Here is a 19,373-nt window from a genome sequence, read left to right as displayed (position 1 = left end):
CATCTCAAAGATGCTTAAGAAAAAGACAAGACATGCTAACCTCAAGATTATTCAGATGGAATGATCAAAGACTTTAAACCAGCTATTATAACCATACTCCATGACATAGGGCAAACTGACCTGAGGTGAATGGAAAAACAAGTTTTCAGCAGAGAAATAATCAGTTTAGAAAGAACCAAAAGGAAGTTATAGGGCTGAAAAATATAACTGAAACAACAAATCCAGTGCATGGGCTTAAAAGCAGAATGAAGAAATGAAGAATAAGGAAAGAGTCCATGAACTTGATAGATCAATAGAAATGATCCAATCTAAACAACAGATAAAAAATAATTTTTAAGGAAAAAAATCAGAGACTCAAGTCCCTGGGAAACAATATCAAAAAGTCTAACATTCTTATTATGGGAGCTCCAGAAAGAAGATTGATGCAGAACAAATATTTGAAGAACAGCTAAAAACTCCCCAATTTAATAAAAACCATAAATTTGCAAATTCAAGAAGCTAAGTAAACCTGAACCAAGATAAACTCAGAGAAAGCTATAACTAGACATATCAGAATCAAAGTGCTAAAAATCCAAATTTCTAAGGAGCTAGATTATAATGACACATCACATATAGGGGAAGAACAATTCAAATGACTGGAATTTTCATTAGAGGTAACAGAGGCAAGAGACAGAACATTTTCTAAACCCTGAAAGAAAATATTATCAACCTAAATTCTAGATACAGTAAAAATATCTTTTAAGAACGAAAGCAAAACACACATATTCTTGATAAGAAAAACTAAGAGCAACCACTAAAAAACTAAACATAGAGATAAAACAGAATACTGAAACAGAAAAGGGGGGTGGAAAACAAAAAAAGCCAAACCAGAGGCGTCAATAAGAAAACAAGTTCTAAATCTAACCACATCGATAATGACATTAAATGTAAAAAGTCTGAAATACCAGTTAAAAATAGAAACTGTTAGGTTAAAAACAAAAAACCAAAAACCAAATTAAACCTAAGATCCAACTATATGCTTGGATCCCACTCTCTCTCTTTTTTTTTTTTTAAAGAAACCAACTTTAAATACAATTAACATGTATCGGTGAAAAGAATGGGAAAAGGTATTTGTAAAACCATTTATCAAAAAATAGCCCCAGTAGCTATGTTAATATCAGACAAAGTAGACTTCTCAGAACAAGGACAATTACCATCACGTTCCATAATGATAAAAAGTTCACCAAGAAGACATGACAACTGTAAAGGTGTATGTACTGAAGGACACAGCTTCAAAACACATGAAGCAAAAACTAACAGAACTGAAAGGCAACACAGACAAACCCACTACTGTACTTTCAAGACCTCCTTTCTAAGTAATCAACAGAACAAGGAGACAAAACATCAAGGATATAAAAACCTGAACAACAGTATCAAAAAACTTTCCTTAATTAGCATTTATAGAATACTCCATCCAGCATTATAATATTTTCTTCAACTGCGTATGCAACATCCACAGAGAAACTATAACCTTTAAGGTTAAAAACTTTTAAAATGAAATCATACAAAGTATGCTCTCTTATAATGGAATTAAAAAAAATCAACAGAAAGATATCTGGAAAATTTACATATATTTGCGAACTAAGAAAGACACTTGTAAATAATCTCTACATCAAAGAGAAATAAGAAAATAAGATCAAGAAAAGTAAGAAATATTTAAAAAAAAAAAACCAAAAGTAAAACATACCAAAATTTATGGGATGCAGTCAGTGTAATGCTTAAAGAGAAATTTATAGCAGTAAGTGTTTTGTTAGAAAAGGTCTCAAATCCCCCAAAGATAGAAATGTGGTAATCCGAAGGGGCACCTGCACCCCAATGTTTAATAGCAACAATGTCCACAATAGCCAGACTATGGAAAGAGTCCAGTAGACCATCGACAGATGAATGGATAAAGATGTGGTATATACATTCAATGGAATATTACTCAGCCAACAAAAACTGAAATCTTGCCATTTGCAACAACATAGATGGAACTAGAGGGTATTATGCTAAGAGAAATAAGTCAATCAAAGATAATTATCATATGATCTCACTCTATGTGGAATTTGAGAAACAAGGCAGAGGACCATGGGGAAGAGAGTAAACAAATGAAACAAGACAAAACCAGAGAGGGAGACAAACCATAAGAGACTCTTAATCTAAGGAAACAAACTGAGGGTTGCTGGAGCGGAGCGGGGGTGGAGGGGTAGGGTGGCTGGATGATGGACATTGGGGAGGGTATGTGTTGTGGTGAGTGTTATGTATTGTGTAAGACTGATGAATCACAGACCTGTACCCCCAAAACAAATAATACATTATAAGTTAATAAGTAAATAATTTTTTTAAAAAAGGTCTCAAATCAGTAATCTTTTTTCTTTAACAAATGAATGGAACTCACTAAAAAAAAGATAACCTCACTAAAAAAAAGGATAACCCCAATAGTCCTATATCTACTTAAAAAATTAAACTTATTTAAAACAGTCTGACAAAGAATTTTAGACTGAGATGGTTTCACTAGACAATTCTATCGAACATTTAAAACAGGGAGAGTATCAATTCTATACAATCTACTCCCCAAAACAGAAGAGGTGTGAAAACTTCTAACTTATTTTTAAGGTCAATATCATTCCGATACCAAAAGAAAAGAAAGACAGTACAAGGAGAAACAAATGTAGACCAACATTATTTAACACAGACGTAAAAAGCCTCAACAAAATATGAGCAGGGTCCAACAACACATAGAAAATGATAATATATCATGACAAAGCAGTTTCTCCTGAATGTATGACTGGTTCAACATTTCAAAAATCAATCTGATACAATGTAATATTAACCTATTAAAGAAGAAAAAACAAATGACCATATAAATAGATGCCGAAAAAAAATCTGAGAAAATTAAACACCCATTCAGGATAAGCATTTTCAGGGGCGCCTGGGTGGCACAGCGGTTAAAGCGTCTGCCTTCGGCTCAGGGCGTGATCCCGGCGTTATGGGATCGAGCCCCACATCAGGCTCCTCTGCTATGAGCCTGCTTCTTCCTCTCCCACTACCCCTGCTTGTGTTCCCTCTCTCGCTGGCTGTCTCTATCTCTGTAGAATAAATAAAAATAAAATCTTAAAAAAAAAAAAAAAGGATAAGCATTTTCAAGAAACAAGCAGAAGAAAATTTTCTCAACCTAATAAAGTGCATCTACAAAACCCTTACAAGCTAACATCATGTTAATGGTGAAGGACTGAACACTTTTCCTTTAAGATTGGGAACAAAGCAGATTGTACTTTTGCTAATCCCATTCAACATTGTACTGGAATTCCTTGCCAGTGCAAAAAGTCAAGAAAAACAAATAAAAGGTATATAGGTTGGAAAGGAGTAATAGAACGGTCTCTACTATCTATACACAGAAATTTTCAGGGAGTTTACAAAACAAAACAAAACAACTTCTAGAATTAAGCGAGTTTAGAAAGGTTGCAGGATACAAAGTCAATAAACAACAACAAAAAACAAACATAAAAATTAATGGTATTTCTGTATGCTCACAATTAACAATTAAAAAGTTAAAAAACATACCATTGACATGCTTATTATATGCCTGGCACTGCTCTAAGTACTACGCAAATACCAACTCATTTAATCCTCAAACAAACAAGCAAACAAAAACTACACCTCTATAATGTAGGTATTTTCTGGAGCCAGGCAGTCTGGTTCTAACTACTGCATTACTGGTCGTAATGACAGGGACTTTAAAAAATACAGCTCAAGGGTGAGTCCCAGGGACTTGTAATTTTTAAGAAGTTCCACAGGGAATACTGACGCACACCAAAGAGTGAAAACCACTGGTTTGTGCTACAACTTAGATTCAATCATAGTTTATAATTCTTTAAATATAAAAATGAAATTACAATCCTGAGAGAATGTGTCTGTTCCTGCTTCATGGACTACTTTTTCCCCAACTCTGCCAGGCTAACTTGTAAGTCTACTTAACCTTCAATTTTAGGCAATCTGTCAGTTCTCCAGGTAGCATTCCCCGACCACTTAAGTTTGTGTTAAGTGATTTGCTTACCTGTTCTACTTCTTCTATTTGGCATTTATGACAGTCCTATAACTCCCTGTTAATCCTGTCAGTATTCAAGATTTGACTAAATTCCATGGAGGGCATTTGTCTGGTTCACTACTGTACTGTCAACATGTAGCACAATTCTTGCATCCAACAGACACATAATAAGTATGTATTAAATCAATGAACTTTGTATTTTTATAAGCAATTAAAGCAAGCATAGATCCGTTTGTTAAACAATGGGTATTTGTGCCATTGGTCTTATGAAGTATTGTAGTAACCAAATTTCCTAAGAATTTATACATTATACTGGTTAAGAAAATGCTTACCTGGAAGTTTAAGCTTTCTACAACATGAATTACAGTGATGTTTTGCTCTGAAGTTTTTTATTGCATCTTCACCTAGATTTGCTGGGCCAAAAACCATATCACAGGATCTGTGGAATTTGTAGTTTAAAAAAAAAAAAAAAGCAGTTTATGCAAACAGAAATGCAGAATCTGAAATTATAAAATATCTGAATGAAATCATTAAAATTTATTACCTCTTTTCTTCTGCTTTAATCACAGATGGGTCGGTCAAATTTTCACCCACACCTTGATATGTATACATATAAAAAAAGTCAATTTATATGATTGATATAAACACTGACATTTGCATAATAAAAAGTCATGAGAGATTTTATAGCATCATCAACCAACACAATGTTAAATTATTGAAGACTGTAGTTTTTCTCTCGTTATTTCATAACCTGACTTGCAACCCTAACACTGCATCAAAGACAAACACAGCTCCTACACCAGGAATAGAGTTAATTGTCAGAGTTGGTAGATAGGCAGGTGAGCTCCCGATGGCACTTGCTTGTGATGCAACAGAGACAAAGTTGCAAATAAACATCTCTTTATGTGAAAGGTCTACATAATCTCCCCCCCTTCCTAAAGATTTATTTATTTATTTGAGAAAGAGAGAGAGCAAGCAAGTGCAAGCAGAGGGAAAGGGAGAGGGAGAGAGAGAGAATCCTCAAGCAGACTCCCCACTGAACACAGACCCAGATGCAGGGCTCGATCTCATGACCTGAGCCGAAATCAAGAGTCAGATGCTTAACCAACTGAACCACCCAGGTGCCGCTCCCCTTTTTTCAACTTAGTTAGCAAAGAACAATTAGGTACACGAAAGCATAATTTATAGGCCATTTTAAGTGTTTTGGGTATTTCAAACTCATACACTATCTTCTTGCAAAAGATTCAGGTTACATAAAGAATAAGATTGTAAACATCTTCCTTTACCTTCATCCTTCCCCAAAGGTAATAAAAGTGTGGTTAAATATTTTTAGTCTCTCTCATCTATTTATTCATATAAATAAAGAATACCTACTGACCTACTACTCATCAGATTGGCAAAGATTAAGAATATTCAGTACTGGAGAGGCACCAGGGTAGCACAGTCAGCTAAGCATCTGACTCTTGGTTTCAGCTCAGGTCCTGATTTCAGGATTGTGAAATTGAGCCCCCTAACCCTATTGGCTTCATGCTCAGTGCAGAGGGTGCTTGACTCTTTCTCCTTCTCTCCCTGCCCCTCCCCTCCGCTCTCTCTCACTAAAATAAACAAATCCTTAAAAAAAAAAAAAAAAAGAATATTCAGTACTGGAGTCTGTGGAGAAATGGGCACTCACATATAGTGTTAAGTAAGAATTCCTGTAACCTTTTAGAAAAGCAACTCAGCAGTAGCTATTAAAATTGCACTCATCTAGGGGCGCCTGGATGGCTCAGTGGGTTAAGTGTCTGCCTTCGGCTCAGGTCATGATCTCAGGGTCCTGGGACTGAGTCCTGCAACAGGCTCTCTGCTCCACAAGAAGTCTATTTCTCCCTTTGCCCTTCCCCCCTGCTCATGCTCTCTCTCTCAAAAATAAATAAATAAAATCTTTTTTTAAAAAACTGCAGTCATCTCTTCTTACTTAAGCCAATTCAAGAATGTGCGTGATGGAAATAAAAGTAGCAGTACATGAGTATGTTTGCTGCAGCACTGTTTGTAGTAGCAAAAAGAAAAAAAAAGAGTAAATCATGTCACTCCTCCATATTATAGGTTATGCAACTATTAAAAGGAATAACTCAGATTTATCAGTAAAGACCCAAAAGATGCCCATGATACACTGTTAGAGAAAAAAAAAGTGAAATGCACGTGCACACACACACAGCATCATCCCATTTGAAGGAAAATCACACACAAAACAAAGTGATTAAAAACAAGGAAGAAAGGGGTGCCTGAGTGGCTCAGTCAGTTAAGCGTCCAACTCTTGATTTCAGCTCAGGTCATGATCTCAGGGTTGTGAGACTGAGCCCAGAGTCGAGCTCCACACGGGGCAGGGAGCCTGCTGAAGATCCTCTCTCCCCCTCTGCCCCTCCCAACTTGTGCTCTCTCTTAGGGAAAAAAAAAAGCCTCTATTTGTGTATTTGTCTTCATAGTGGTAGAGAAACAGTAAAGATGAGAAAACTGTTCCTTATGTATTTCTATACTGTTTAACTTGTCTGTAGTAACTGTGTCAAAAGTTCCTATAAAAAATGGCTCCAGGAACATACTAATGATATAAAGAACATCACAACTACTTTGCTTATTGAAAAGAACTTCCATCTGTTGTTTTTATTTATTTATTTAAGTAAGCTCTGCTCTCAATGTGGGGCTTGAACTCACAACACTAAGATCAAGAGTTGCCAAGTCCTAGGGCGTCTGGGTGGCTAAGTCAGTTAAGTGTCTGCCTTCAGCTCAGGTCATGATCTTGGGGTCCTAGCATGGAGCTCTGCGTCGGGCTCCCTGCTCCATGGGGAGTCTGCTTCCTTCTCCTTCTGCCCCTCCCCTGATTGTACTCTCTCAAATAAATAAAATCTTACAAAAAAAAAAAAAAAAAAAAGGAGTCGCAAGCCCTACTAAATGTGCCAGCCAGGCATGCTAACTCCCATCCTTTAACAGTTCAGACAAAATCAGTTTGGCTTTACCTCCGATGCATGTTTGAAGATAATTGGATGATATTTACTTACTAATAAACTTTAAGATCCTTTTTACTTAACTGGATTGACCCATCTAATAATATATATCAGTTGTCACTATATATAACTACTAAATCGTTCACATAAAATGATGGACTACTGAAAAAAGGATAGTTATTTTTACACAGATTTTCTTTCTTGAGCTTGAATCAATGCCATTTGCTTTTCAGCACAATCCTTGATATTTGTGACTATGTATATAACAAAAAAAGTCATCAAGTGATAAACATTCTAAATAATCGTCTTTATGTGATTTTGAAATCTGGTCTGTGCTGACATTTAAAATTAAGGCTGCTCTTTAAGGGAAAAAAAAATATGGAAGCTATAATGTGAAAGTACGACTCAGGCAGAGTTGCCAACTTGCTCAAATATACTTTCCTTTGACCCTGTTGTGAAGTTTCAGGCATTCCTCTAAGCAAAATTTGCCCTCTCCAAGCCACAATTTCCTTTTTTTTTTTCTTTTACCTGTATGAGAGAGTCTGCCTATAAAAACGGTTATGATCAGTTTCTCCTTCTTTGTATACATGCTACTCTACTCATGAAGTATAGAATCCACTCCCTACCTCTTGAATCTGGGCTGTCCTTATTATCTGCCTTGACTGTAAAATGTGGAAGAAGAGGTCTGTGCCAGCTCTGGACCTAGTCCTAAGAATTACTCCTTTCCCTTTGGAGGAAGTTAGCTGCTATGTAAAAGTCTAACTACCTGAAACTACCATGCTATGAGAAAGTCCCCAGTTAATTAGCCATGTGGAGAGATCACGTGGTGGTGAACTGAGGGGTTCAGATGTCAGTGAACAGAAACCTCAGACATCTGACTCCAGCAAGCTGCCCACGCTTACTCTCCAGCCATTCAAACCTTCTGAGGAGACGGCAGAGATGAGACATCCCCACTATGTCTCATCTAAATTCCTGAACCAAAGAACTGTAAGCAAATAAAATGGCTGTTTTAATCCACTAATTATTTAGGTAATTTAGTTCACAATAATAGATAACAACATAAATACCAGGAACAATAGAAATATCTGTTACTGTTTCAAAAAAGTCTTTATAATTTTAAAAGACTAGGGTACAGGGGCATCTGGGTGGCTCAGCCAGTTAAGCATCTGCCTTCAGCTCAGATCATGATCCCAGGATCCTGGGATTGAGCCCCACATTGGGCTCTCTGCTCAGGGGGAAGACCATTTCTCCCTCTCCCTGCCGCCCCCCACCGCTTGTGCTCTCTTTGTCAAATAAATAAAATCTTAAAAAAAAAAAAAAAAGACTGAGGCTACATACATATCCAAGAGTAGAACAGAGGACTGCATGTGTTTCTGCTTATCAAAATATCTGTATTACCTAAAAAATAATTAAGATAGCAAGATCCCACTATTCAGGGCCCTGATGGCTATATGCTATGGCTATTACTTGCTTTTTTAATAGGTTCTACTGACACACAGTTTTACCTATCTATAAGTTAGCAGATTTCTGTATCTCATTCATAACACATGACTAGGTGAGAATCTACTGCACAATTTCACTTTAGCAATACTTTAAAAAATTTACCTTGTAAATCAAGTACCAGTAACTCCCCTCTTGTATATTCATAAGTCCAGTGGCTAAAGGCTAGCATGATCTCTTCCAGTGTATTAGTCGGAATAATCTCATCACCGTTATTATTGTTGTATTTTCTGAATTCTCCAGTCATACATTCTTCCACAGCAAACCACTGTCCTGCTGAATGGCAATACAGCAGGAAAACTTCAAGGAACCTGTTTTTCATAAAACAGTCATAGATATTACTAGCAGTTTTGTTTAAAAAATTTTAATTGAGCTTTAAATAGGTAAATAATTAAATATTCAGCATTAACAATGAAGATCAAAAGAGAATGCTATCCACATAAAACCAAAAGATCTCAAGAAAAACTTCATGATTTACCTCGGAGAATATGGTATGGATTTGGGTTTCATTTGGTTGAAGGCAAACGTGAGTTTCTGTGCTGCTCTCTGTTGTTGAATTTCCTACAGAACACCAACAACAAAAACACACACACAAAAACACTTGTTGAACACTGAAACTAAGATCTCACTTGGTTTAACACATTTTAGAACTGAAAACATGAACCTCAAAGAATGTTCCACTATCACTTACTCTGAGACAGAGATGCAGAACTGTATCTTCTTTATAAATACTAGACCATGTGTTAACCACCTCAGGAAGAAAAGATTTGATAATATAAAGATGACCTGATTTGAGGATATCATGTTCTGACCAGGTACACTGTACTTTGACAGCTCTCCGCAAACCGCCTCCCATCTCCTCTTTACTTAAAAACTCTATTTTGGCACAGAGGCCAAGCTGTGACCAAGAAGACATGCTGTTATTCAGTATACTGGGTGAACTCTCTTCCAAGCGATACACCGTGACAGGCTCACCTGCAAGATGAATGGACACATTCTGAGGTCAAATTATGACTCTTTTAAAATGAGAAAGTAGACTAAAAATTAGCAGGTATCTTTTGTTAAGATTAAATAGGAACAGAAAATGAACTGGACGAAGCTGTCATTTTATAAAGGAAGTTAAGGGCAACAAATACTCAGAAATCAAGAATGTACTAATATCTCTAAATTCATATGTATTTAGTAATGATAAGCATTTTTGAAATTATGAACATTTTCAAGAAGAACTTTAAGAAAGCAACTGTTCCACAAACCCTGTGATGTCAATTTATTTATGCTTTCTTTACTAGACAATGGATTAAGATCCTTTCTGAATTAGAATACATTACAGAAATAGAAAAATCTAATACTTCTGATGATTCTTTCTTCTATTAAAAACATACCTGACTCTTGCTAATTAAAATTTATATGAAATTGACACTTAATGTGACCCTTCTTTTTGCCACCACCCATATTCTAAACAATAGTTAAAAATCACATTATTAATAAAAGGTTTATTTTCCTCTTCATTTCTTTCCTTTTTGGATTTACCTCTTGGAGGCACAGGTGTAAACGGAATGCTCTGGGATAATCTCATCAAATTATTTCTTTCCACAGCTGCACAAAAATGAGAGAAAAATAATGAAATCCCAAAAAGCTTAAAGTGTTGTTAAGATTTTGTTTTTAATAGTACTGACCTGAGTAGTAGTAATTTGTATCCAGAACTGGTTTAAATGGAGAAGCAAGACCTAAAATGGCAAATAAACAAATGAAACTCTTTTAAAAAGTACTAACGTGGCATAAATTTTTGCTTATTCTCGTATAATTATCCTAAGTTCCTTCATGTAAGCTCTCTTCACCAAAACAGAAAATATAAGTAATAACATATATTCATCACGTGTTTCCTACATTACTCTTTTTCATTATGCCAGATTAGTCCTAACTGTGCACTCGGATACCTGAAACGGAAAAAAGACTCTCCTGTCATAAATTGTATTCTTCCTATACTTCCCTGCTCAAAAAGAAGAATATCTTTTAGTTTTCAACCTTTAGGAGGTGGGGTCTGTAGCCAAGTAACCATTTTAGTGGGCTGACCATAAGAAGATGAGCTCTGGAATGTGAAAAATACCCAAAAAAAAAAAAAAAAACAAAAAAAAACAACCCTGCTCCATATTTAAATGTATTTGAGGACTTCACTTTTTAACTATAAGAAGAATGGAGAATAAATTGAATCTGCTATGTGTTAAGTTTATAGAATATAAATGAAAAAGAACTGTCTTGCAAGAGAAGGAAATCAGTCAACAGTTTTAATACGTGTGTAATAAGTATAAAATATACACATTATATACATAATATATACATATATATGGACTATATCAATACGTGTGTAGTAAGTATAAAATATACACATTATATACATAATATATACATATATATGGACTATATCATATGCACATGTATATATGATGTACATATACTAATAGGACTATAGAGGAGGGATACCAAATGCCTCCTGCTTGAAGAAAGGCTGAAGAATGTCTCAGGAAAGAGAAGGGCAAAAAGAGTGTAGTTTGGAAGGCAGTGGTATGGTCAGGGCAACATCTGCAAAGGCATGGAATTATTAAAGCACATGCTATACCTGAGAAACTACAAGTTGTTTAGTATGACTAGAACTGCAGTTTTCAATACTAATTTTATATATAAGTATACAAATATTATATAATATATAAATTTATAATAAATACAAATCAGAATCACCTGTGGAACTTTTCCAATGTGCACCTACCCAGATCTCACTCCAAAATATTCTAATTCTGTAGCTATGTGTCAGCATTAAGTGATTCTCCACAAGTATTTGGATATGTAACCAAGACTGCAAATTAATGAGTGAGGGAACAGGCATGCCTATAGGAGGTAAAGCAACAGAATCAGGGAATACCAAATTGTTAGAAACCAAATATGCTCGCTAAGAAAGGACACTGGATTTTATCCGATGACTGGGGAAACGTAAAGCAGAAGAGAATCTGTCTGGTGGCAGAACAGAAGAAAGAATGGAAGGGAGCCTAACTGGCATTAACTCTAAAAACCTACGTGGCAGTAACTACTAAATGTGAACATATACATACCCTACCACCTAGGAGTTGTACTCCTAGGTACACGCCCAACAGAAAATACATACGTTTACCAATAACATGAACAAGAATGCTCATAACAGCACTATTCATAATAATCATACAGCGGAAGCTACTGAAATGCCCAATAGAATGGATAAACTCAATATATTCACACAAGGAAATAATGTGTAGTAATGAGAATGTACCAACTACCACTATACACAAAAATATTGATAAATCTCATAAACACACGTTAGGAGGAAAAAGCCAGACAAAAAAGTGCATACTTTATGATTCCATACACACAGACAAAACTAATACACTGTGTTATTTACGGGCAGAGGTTATAAGCAGAGGATATGAGGAGCTGTTTTGTGATCTGTTTTGTGATCTGAGTGCTGATTACATGGGTATTCTCACCTAGTGAGAATTCACTGAGGTGGAGGCTTATCTCTATTTTTTTGTACGCATGTTACACACTTCAATAAAAGGTTTAAAGAATGACAAAGGGGCGAACAGAAAGCAGCAGCAGGATGTATAGTGGAAGATGGATTCTAGAGATATTTAAGAGGTAAATACAACACGACTTTGTGAGTGCAAGGTCAAGGGGGTCAAGAATAACTCCTCAGGTTTGACCTAACTGACCGAAACACTATCATTCCCTAAAACAGGGACTACAAGGGAAAGAGCAGCCCAGGTCACAGGGATAAAAGGGGGTGGGGTGACAGTGAAGACATGGTATCATTTACATGGTGAGTTCATGTATTTGTGAAGCTGCTATACTGAAGAGAAACTAGGTGAGGGAAGAAATTTTTGCTACCTTGGCTCTTTCAAATATGGAGTCTAAAGCTAGAATAATGTGGTATTTACTATAACAAATCATATATAATCCTCATTTTTTCACATTAAATCTACCACATGAACTCACCATTTAATGTTCCTTCTTCAGATGGCCTAAAGAAAACCAAAAAATATAAGTTGCGACACAATTTTTGTTTTGGCTATCACATAACTTTTTATTTTGTAAAGTTATTATGATTATTTAATAGAACACTATTAAAGTAATTCTGAGTTCCAGACTCACTTTTGTTTGAATATATGCCATTTCCCTTAGGCCAATGCCAAATTCATACATGGCTATGAATGTCAATATACATATACTTTATCAACAACTTGTACCTCCAATTTATGCTTATATAAACATTGTTAGTAGTTTGCTGCTAAATTAAAGGTTCTAGTACTAACAGAGTAAAATATTCCTTGACTTCTCTATTTGTGGAGATTAATTCTGTACTATAAGAATGTCCTGAAATAACTGCAGAATTCTAAAAATACTTTAACAGAATTGATGGGCAAAGAACTGAGAGAACAGCAAATAGATGTCATTTGGCAAAGCTCAATTTATTATTTTGAAAAAAACTTTTCTAGTGTTGAACATATGTATTTACAACAACATATATTGGTATCAAGTGGAGGTTCTATTAATTCCATGGATTCCATTGCAAATTAGGTCTAGTAGAAAGCAGAATGCAATGAGAATCAAACAAAATGGGTTAGAGGCTTAGCTTTCCCACAATACAGCTTTCGGGCCTTGCTCAGGACTAAAAAAGACCAGATTCAGAAAGGACCTCTCAAGTAGAGAACTTTTGCAGTCTCTTTCTAGCTCTTACCTTCAATCTGATCCTGATGTATCGTACTGATTTTCACCTTAATATAAGTATTTTAGTATAGGAAGTATTTTGACCCCAGGCTCATCCCTTTGCTGCTAATAGACTACTCTTTTCTCAGTACCCAAAGAGTGCTAACCAACTCCACCTTTCTAGGTATTTCTATGGCTCAACTTTCTATAAGATGTTCTTTTGTTAGTTAATATCAACTTCAAGTACCTATTCGGTATTTATACCCTACGGTTTTGGTTATAAAAGAGAGTATACTCTGAAGAGGTCTGACTATAGAGTGGTCTTCCGAATGCCATAAAGGCCCAGAATATCCAAAGGACTTGAATACTGCATATGCATGTGGCACCTGGCTTATTTTCTTCTCTATATATTCACATGTATTTCTGGGGGACAGAAGAAAATAGGGAACACTGTGGAATATATAATCTCCTTCTCAAGTAGTCCATATCTGAAAGTAACTCTACTGTGCTTTCAGTATCAAATGCACGTCAAAACATGAGGACCTTTTTTTTTCTTTTAATATTCTTTAGAATCCTAAAATACTAATTCTCAAACTGGAAACACACAGATCACCTTTAATTCTTCTTTATGTTTAATTTGTACCAAAAATTTTTACTTCCTGGGGATGATTACCTGTCAGATTGCCTTTTGGTTCTACTTTGGGTTCTGGATTACCATAATAGCTTTGTAGTGGATCTCCCTAATGTATACTGTGTAATTACTGCTCTAATTATCTTTTCAAAAGCAGAATGGGCACAGAAGTTAGTCAAGTACAAAACTAAAATGTCAAACTAGATCTTTGAATAAATTTATTCAACTGCAAGTTGGAAATAGGACTAAATAAAATCATAATCGTATCACTGTAAGGAAGATTTTAGTAGAGTAGTATAGTATATGGCTATAATGACAGTATAACTATATAAAACAATAACATAAAATGTATACATTAACTCATAAAAAATTAATTCCCCCAATCTCTTCTATGTAAAGAGGCACTAAAATAAATAATCATCATCCATATATAAAGGAGTATTTAAGAAATGGTACAAAGAACAGAAAAAAGACAACATCCAATGACTATGATACTTTTCAGGTTAACGATGAGAAAATTACTTACATGTCTCTGTTTGATGGTCTATCTTGTAACCAATCCTTTAGTCAAAACAAACACAAACCAAAAGTTAAAGAAAAAAAATCTCTAGACGAAATATAACTGTTTAACCCTGTTTTGTTTCCTATAGTATGTCTTAAGAATGAAAGGCTGAAAAATTAATGTGAAGTCCTTGTTTCATACAAGTGAACTAATAATAAATGGATATAATTACCTTAAGACCACTCCACAAGGTAGAATAAAGAATTTAATGATTGTTATTTCCTAAACATAATTACAGTGTGGCTAGTTTCCTTTTTTCTGATGACAATTTTATATTCTTAAATAATATGTGCCCATTGTCAAAAGAAAAACACAGTAAAGTATAAAGAGTAAAACTGAAATCATGCACACTGTAAACAAATTACCAAAAACATTTAGGCATATTTCACTGAAGCCCTTTTCTGTATATGTGCATATTGTTTTTATTCTGCAGTTTTTTTTTCATCTAATTTTAACTATATAATTACATTCTGATCCAATTTAGTAATTATTTAGCTGTGCTGGATTTATGTTATCATAACCCTCAATGAGTTCTTTTTTATTCTAGATTTTTTTTTAAAAGATATTATTTTTATTTATTTATTCGACAGAGAGACAGCCAGCAAGAGAGGGAACACAAGCAGGGGGAGTGGGAGAGGAATAGGCAGGCTCATAGCAGAGGAGCCTGACGTGGGGCTCGATCCCATAACACCGGGATCACGCCCTGAGCCGAACGCAGAAGCTTAACTGCTGTGCCACCCAGGCGCCCCTATCCTAGATTTTTTTCTAATTTTCCAGGACTTTTTAAATAGTATCTTTTCTTTTTTTCCCTATTTGTAATACCTTCTCTTTTATGGTTTTAATCACTTTAATCATACTTGTTTTAAATCCGTAACCAATAATTCTACTATCTTAAGTTATTAGAGGCTTACTACTGTTTATGTAATTTGAACCCCAGAAGTTTTGTAATTTGGCATTGTCAGGTCATCTTCAATGAATTTTGTCTGTGGCAAAACTGTGCTACTTAGGTTCGGGATGGGTCCTTCCAGAAAGGAGGAACTGCTACTGTGAAACTGGTTCACTAACCCCCCTTATTCACTGAAATAATTTTTTTAATAACATGACTTTCAATAATATAATCTATCTCCTCCTAGAAGAATGTAAGTTAATATGTTCTTGATGATCCAGGATAATTATGAGTAGTGACTTCTATACTTGACCGACTATAAAGGAGCAATTTTTCTGCTTTTTCCCAAGCTATTTGTCTTGCTTGTCAGAGTATGCTTTTAAAGAGTGTTTGTAAAATCAAATATTACCTCAAATGGCTGGGAATGACTTCATATAATTAGTTGCAGTACAGAGATTCCTGCCTTTCTTTCTTTTGCATAAACTTTTCTTTAAAATTTCCTAACTATTGCACAGACAGTAATCTGACACTGGCCGTAGCAACATTTTTCTAGATATATCTCTTGATACTTTCATTTTCTAGATATACCTCTTATACCTTCCCTTCCTGAGGCAAGGGAAATAAAAGCAAAAATTAACTATTGGGACTATATCAAAAAGTTTCTGTACAGCAAAGGAAACAACAAAACTATAAGGCAACCTATGGAATCGGAGAATATATTTGCAAATGACATCACTGATAAAGGGGTAGTATCCAAAATATATATAGAAAATATATAACTCAATACCCCTGAAACAAATAATCCAATCAAAATGGGCAGAAGACAGGAACAGACACTTCTCCAAAGACATCCACATGGCCAACAGGCACATGAAAAGATGCTCAACATCACTCATCACCAGGGAAATGCAAATCAAAACTACAATGAGGTATCACCTCATATCTGTCAGCATGGCCAAAAATCAAAAACATAAGAAACAAGTGTTGGTGAAAACGTGGAGAAAAAAGAACTCTCTTGCACTGCTGGTGGGAACACAAACTGACACAGACACTGTGGAAGACAGTATGCAGGTTCCTCAAAAAGTTAAAAACAGAACTACCCTATGATGTAGTAACTGCGCTACTGGGCTTTTAGCCAAAAATACAAAACACTAATTCAAAGGAATATACGCACTCCTATGTTTACTGCAGCATTATTTATAATACCCAAACAGTGGAAGTTGCCCAGTGTCCAGTGATAGATGAATGGATAAAGAAGATATGGCATCTATACAATGGATTATTATTAAGCCACAAAAAAAAGAATAAAACCTTGCCATTTGCAACAACATGGATAGAGCTGGAGAGTATAATGCTAAGTGAAATAAGTTAGAGAAAGACGTATACCATATGATTACTCATATGTGGAATTAAGAAACAAAATAAATGAGCAAAGAAAAAAAAAAAAAAACAGAGAGAGACAAACCAAGACCCTTAACTATAGAGAATAACTGATGGTTTGGAAAGAGGGAAGGTGGGTGGGAGGATGGGATAAATAGAAGGTGGGGATTAAAGACTACATTTATCAAGAAGAAAAACATAAAAATAATAATACATACATACATACCTAGATACATAAATATGTATTCTAAAATAGGCATTTGTTTAATTGAAATGTACAAACCGGTAGTAAAGCTGCTTTGGAATCTACTTCATGAGTTTCTTCTGTAGATGGCCTTCTACCGCTACTTTCCACTTAAAGAAAAATTTAAAACATAAGTTATACAACTAAATTTTTTTTTATCAACTAACCAAACACAAAGTGTTTCTACACACAGTGTAACTTTCATAAGATAATTTATCCTCTCCCCAACACTGCTGAAGGTAAGAGTTACATGAGGCCCAGAGGTCTCCCGACAGGACATCAAAATTATTCAATTTATTTTTGTAAAAAGGCAGTAAGAAATAAAAAAGAGTACGAAGGAAAAAGTCTTACTATTCCTATTTCCAAATTTCTTGTATATTCTACCATGAATATTTTTTGTGTGTGTGTGTACACCTACCATTTTTTAAACCATAAATGGTAGGATAATTTATACCATATATATATTTGGGAGTTTTTTTGTTGTTGGTTTTTTAACTTTAAGCTTGGAGATCTTTCCATTATCAGTACACAGAAAACACCTCTATTCTATTTTGATGCTATACTGAACTTCATACTATGGGTATATAATAATTGTACAGAATAATAACCAAACTCCTGCTGATGGACATTTGGTATGATTTCAATCTCCTGCCATTACAAAATTGCAAATAATATCTTATACATACAACATTTTACAGTAATGAAAAAAAAAAACAGTTCATCTTTCCTCCTGTGATTTAAGATTCCATCTTTATCATATCTTGGTTTTTTTATCCTAAATAAACTTTAGAATTAAGCCTATTTTAGAAAGTCAGGATGTTAAATTCTAAAGTAACTCAGAATTCACAACTTTATGATGTAGTAAAGAAAAACCTCAGAATGAAAGGTGATGGAGAACCTTAGAACAAAATTTGTATTCCAAGTGTAGAGGGCAAAAAGGCCAGATTGAAGTATGTTAGAAGAGTCTGGGTAAAACTTTTTCAAGATAATAAAACTGATAGAATGCAGTATGTATCTGAGTAACTTGAAGAAATGTAGTTGAATAGCAGAGAATCTAGTGTTGATCTAGCCAAAATTACACAGGACTGTAACGGTGGGAAAGAGTAAATGTGTGTGTATATGTGCTCGTGCGAGCACATGTGAGCGTGTGTGCATGTGTGTGTGTGTGTCTGTTTGGGGAACAGAGGGAGGGAGGGGAAGAGTTCAATCCTTGCCTTCTTTAATGGGAGGTCAATAGGTATTATCTAAAGCTGAAATATGAGGATGCAAAATTAGAAGCATGCTAACTTTAGAAATAACATCCATGTTACTGAAAATGAGTTTTATTTCTTCCCTCCTAACCCTTCTACCATTTCTTTTTCTTACTCTATTTCTCCAGCTAGGATGTTAAATCAAAATGATAACAGCCAGAATCCCTGCCTTGATTCCCCATTCGGCTTTCAATATATCATTGTGAAATACGACACGTGTGATAACTTTTGATAACTTTTTGTAGATTCCCTTTATTCAGATTAAGGAAACTTCATTCTAACTTTGCTAGGAGTTTTAATCATGAATGGATGCAGAATTTTATCCAATGTCTTTTCTGCAGCTACTGAAATGATCAAATGATTTTCTCCTCTAATCTGTTATTATCATGCATTAATTATACACAAACACACACACACACTTTTTTAAGTGAAATCTACACGCAACATGGGGCTTGAACTCACAACCCCAAGATCAAGAGTCATATGCTCTACCAACTGAGCCAGCCAGGCACCCCTCATCAATTATATTTTTTATGTTAATGTTAAACCAACTTGCAATCCTGGAATACATCCAACTTGATACTGCTCTATACCAAAAGAGAATGAAAGGGGAAATGATGTTCAGGTGGACATGGTAGTGATGTGTTTCTTAAGGAACTTTATAAAGGTTATATGCCCGTTAATGAAAAGTTGAATAATAATAAATTTATATGCATATATAACTTTGACTCATAAAAAAGTGTGATATGAAAACATCCCCAAGCCTTTTAATTCTCACATGAAAAATTAAAGGTGCAGAACAACATGTATGGTATGTTACTTTCTGTGTAAAAATGAGAGGAAGAAAAGATACTGTCATATACGATACGTAAGTGTGAAACTCTAGAGGATAAATAAAAATAAGTGGTTACATGTGAGGATGGAATGAGAGAGACTTATTTCAAATTGCTTGTATGCTTGTATTTCAATCCTGAACCAAATAAATGTATTAGCTATTTTGAAAAGTTAAATTAGAAAAATATGTAGACTAAACGACTATATAAATTAAAACAGATTCACTTGTAAAAGTTAAAATCAGATTCCTAAAAATCAAATCTTTGTATTTCACCTTCAGGTACTAAACAATTTGTTTTAAAAAAAAAAGC

General features: G+C 34.8%; 1 protein-coding gene across 4 annotated transcripts in view; it reads right to left on the bottom strand.

Annotated features, from left to right (window-relative positions):
- The window catches only part of TRPM7 (transient receptor potential cation channel subfamily M member 7), a 116,526-nt gene that overhangs the window by 4,770 nt on the left and 92,383 nt on the right, over positions 1-19,373 (bottom strand). For 3 of the 4 annotated variants that reach the window (XM_011226462.3, XM_034660987.1, XM_019800940.2), the window contains 10 exons: positions 17,018-17,088; positions 14,433-14,467; positions 12,565-12,590; positions 10,221-10,271; positions 10,075-10,140; positions 9,236-9,519; positions 9,023-9,105; positions 8,650-8,855; positions 4,611-4,662; positions 4,399-4,505 (listed from right to left, as the gene is read on the bottom strand). In XM_011226462.3, coding sequence (XP_011224764.1) covers positions 4,399-4,505; positions 4,611-4,662; positions 8,650-8,855; positions 9,023-9,105; positions 9,236-9,519; positions 10,075-10,140; positions 10,221-10,271; positions 12,565-12,590; positions 14,433-14,467; positions 17,018-17,088 — 981 coding nt within the window. Of the gene's footprint in view, positions 1-4,398; positions 4,506-4,610; positions 4,663-8,649; positions 8,856-9,022; positions 9,106-9,235; positions 9,520-10,074; positions 10,141-10,220; positions 10,272-12,564; positions 12,591-14,432; positions 14,468-17,017; positions 17,089-19,373 lie in introns of those variants that run through there. The other variant, XM_034660988.1, reaches the window with a different exon arrangement.

Source organism: Ailuropoda melanoleuca, chromosome 5 (assembly GCF_002007445.2).
Source record: "Ailuropoda melanoleuca isolate Jingjing chromosome 5, ASM200744v2, whole genome shotgun sequence".
NCBI lineage: Eukaryota > Metazoa > Chordata > Mammalia > Carnivora > Ursidae > Ailuropoda > Ailuropoda melanoleuca.
Note: the sequence above shows the minus strand (reverse complement) of the source record. Positions and strands in the feature narration are given on the sequence as shown.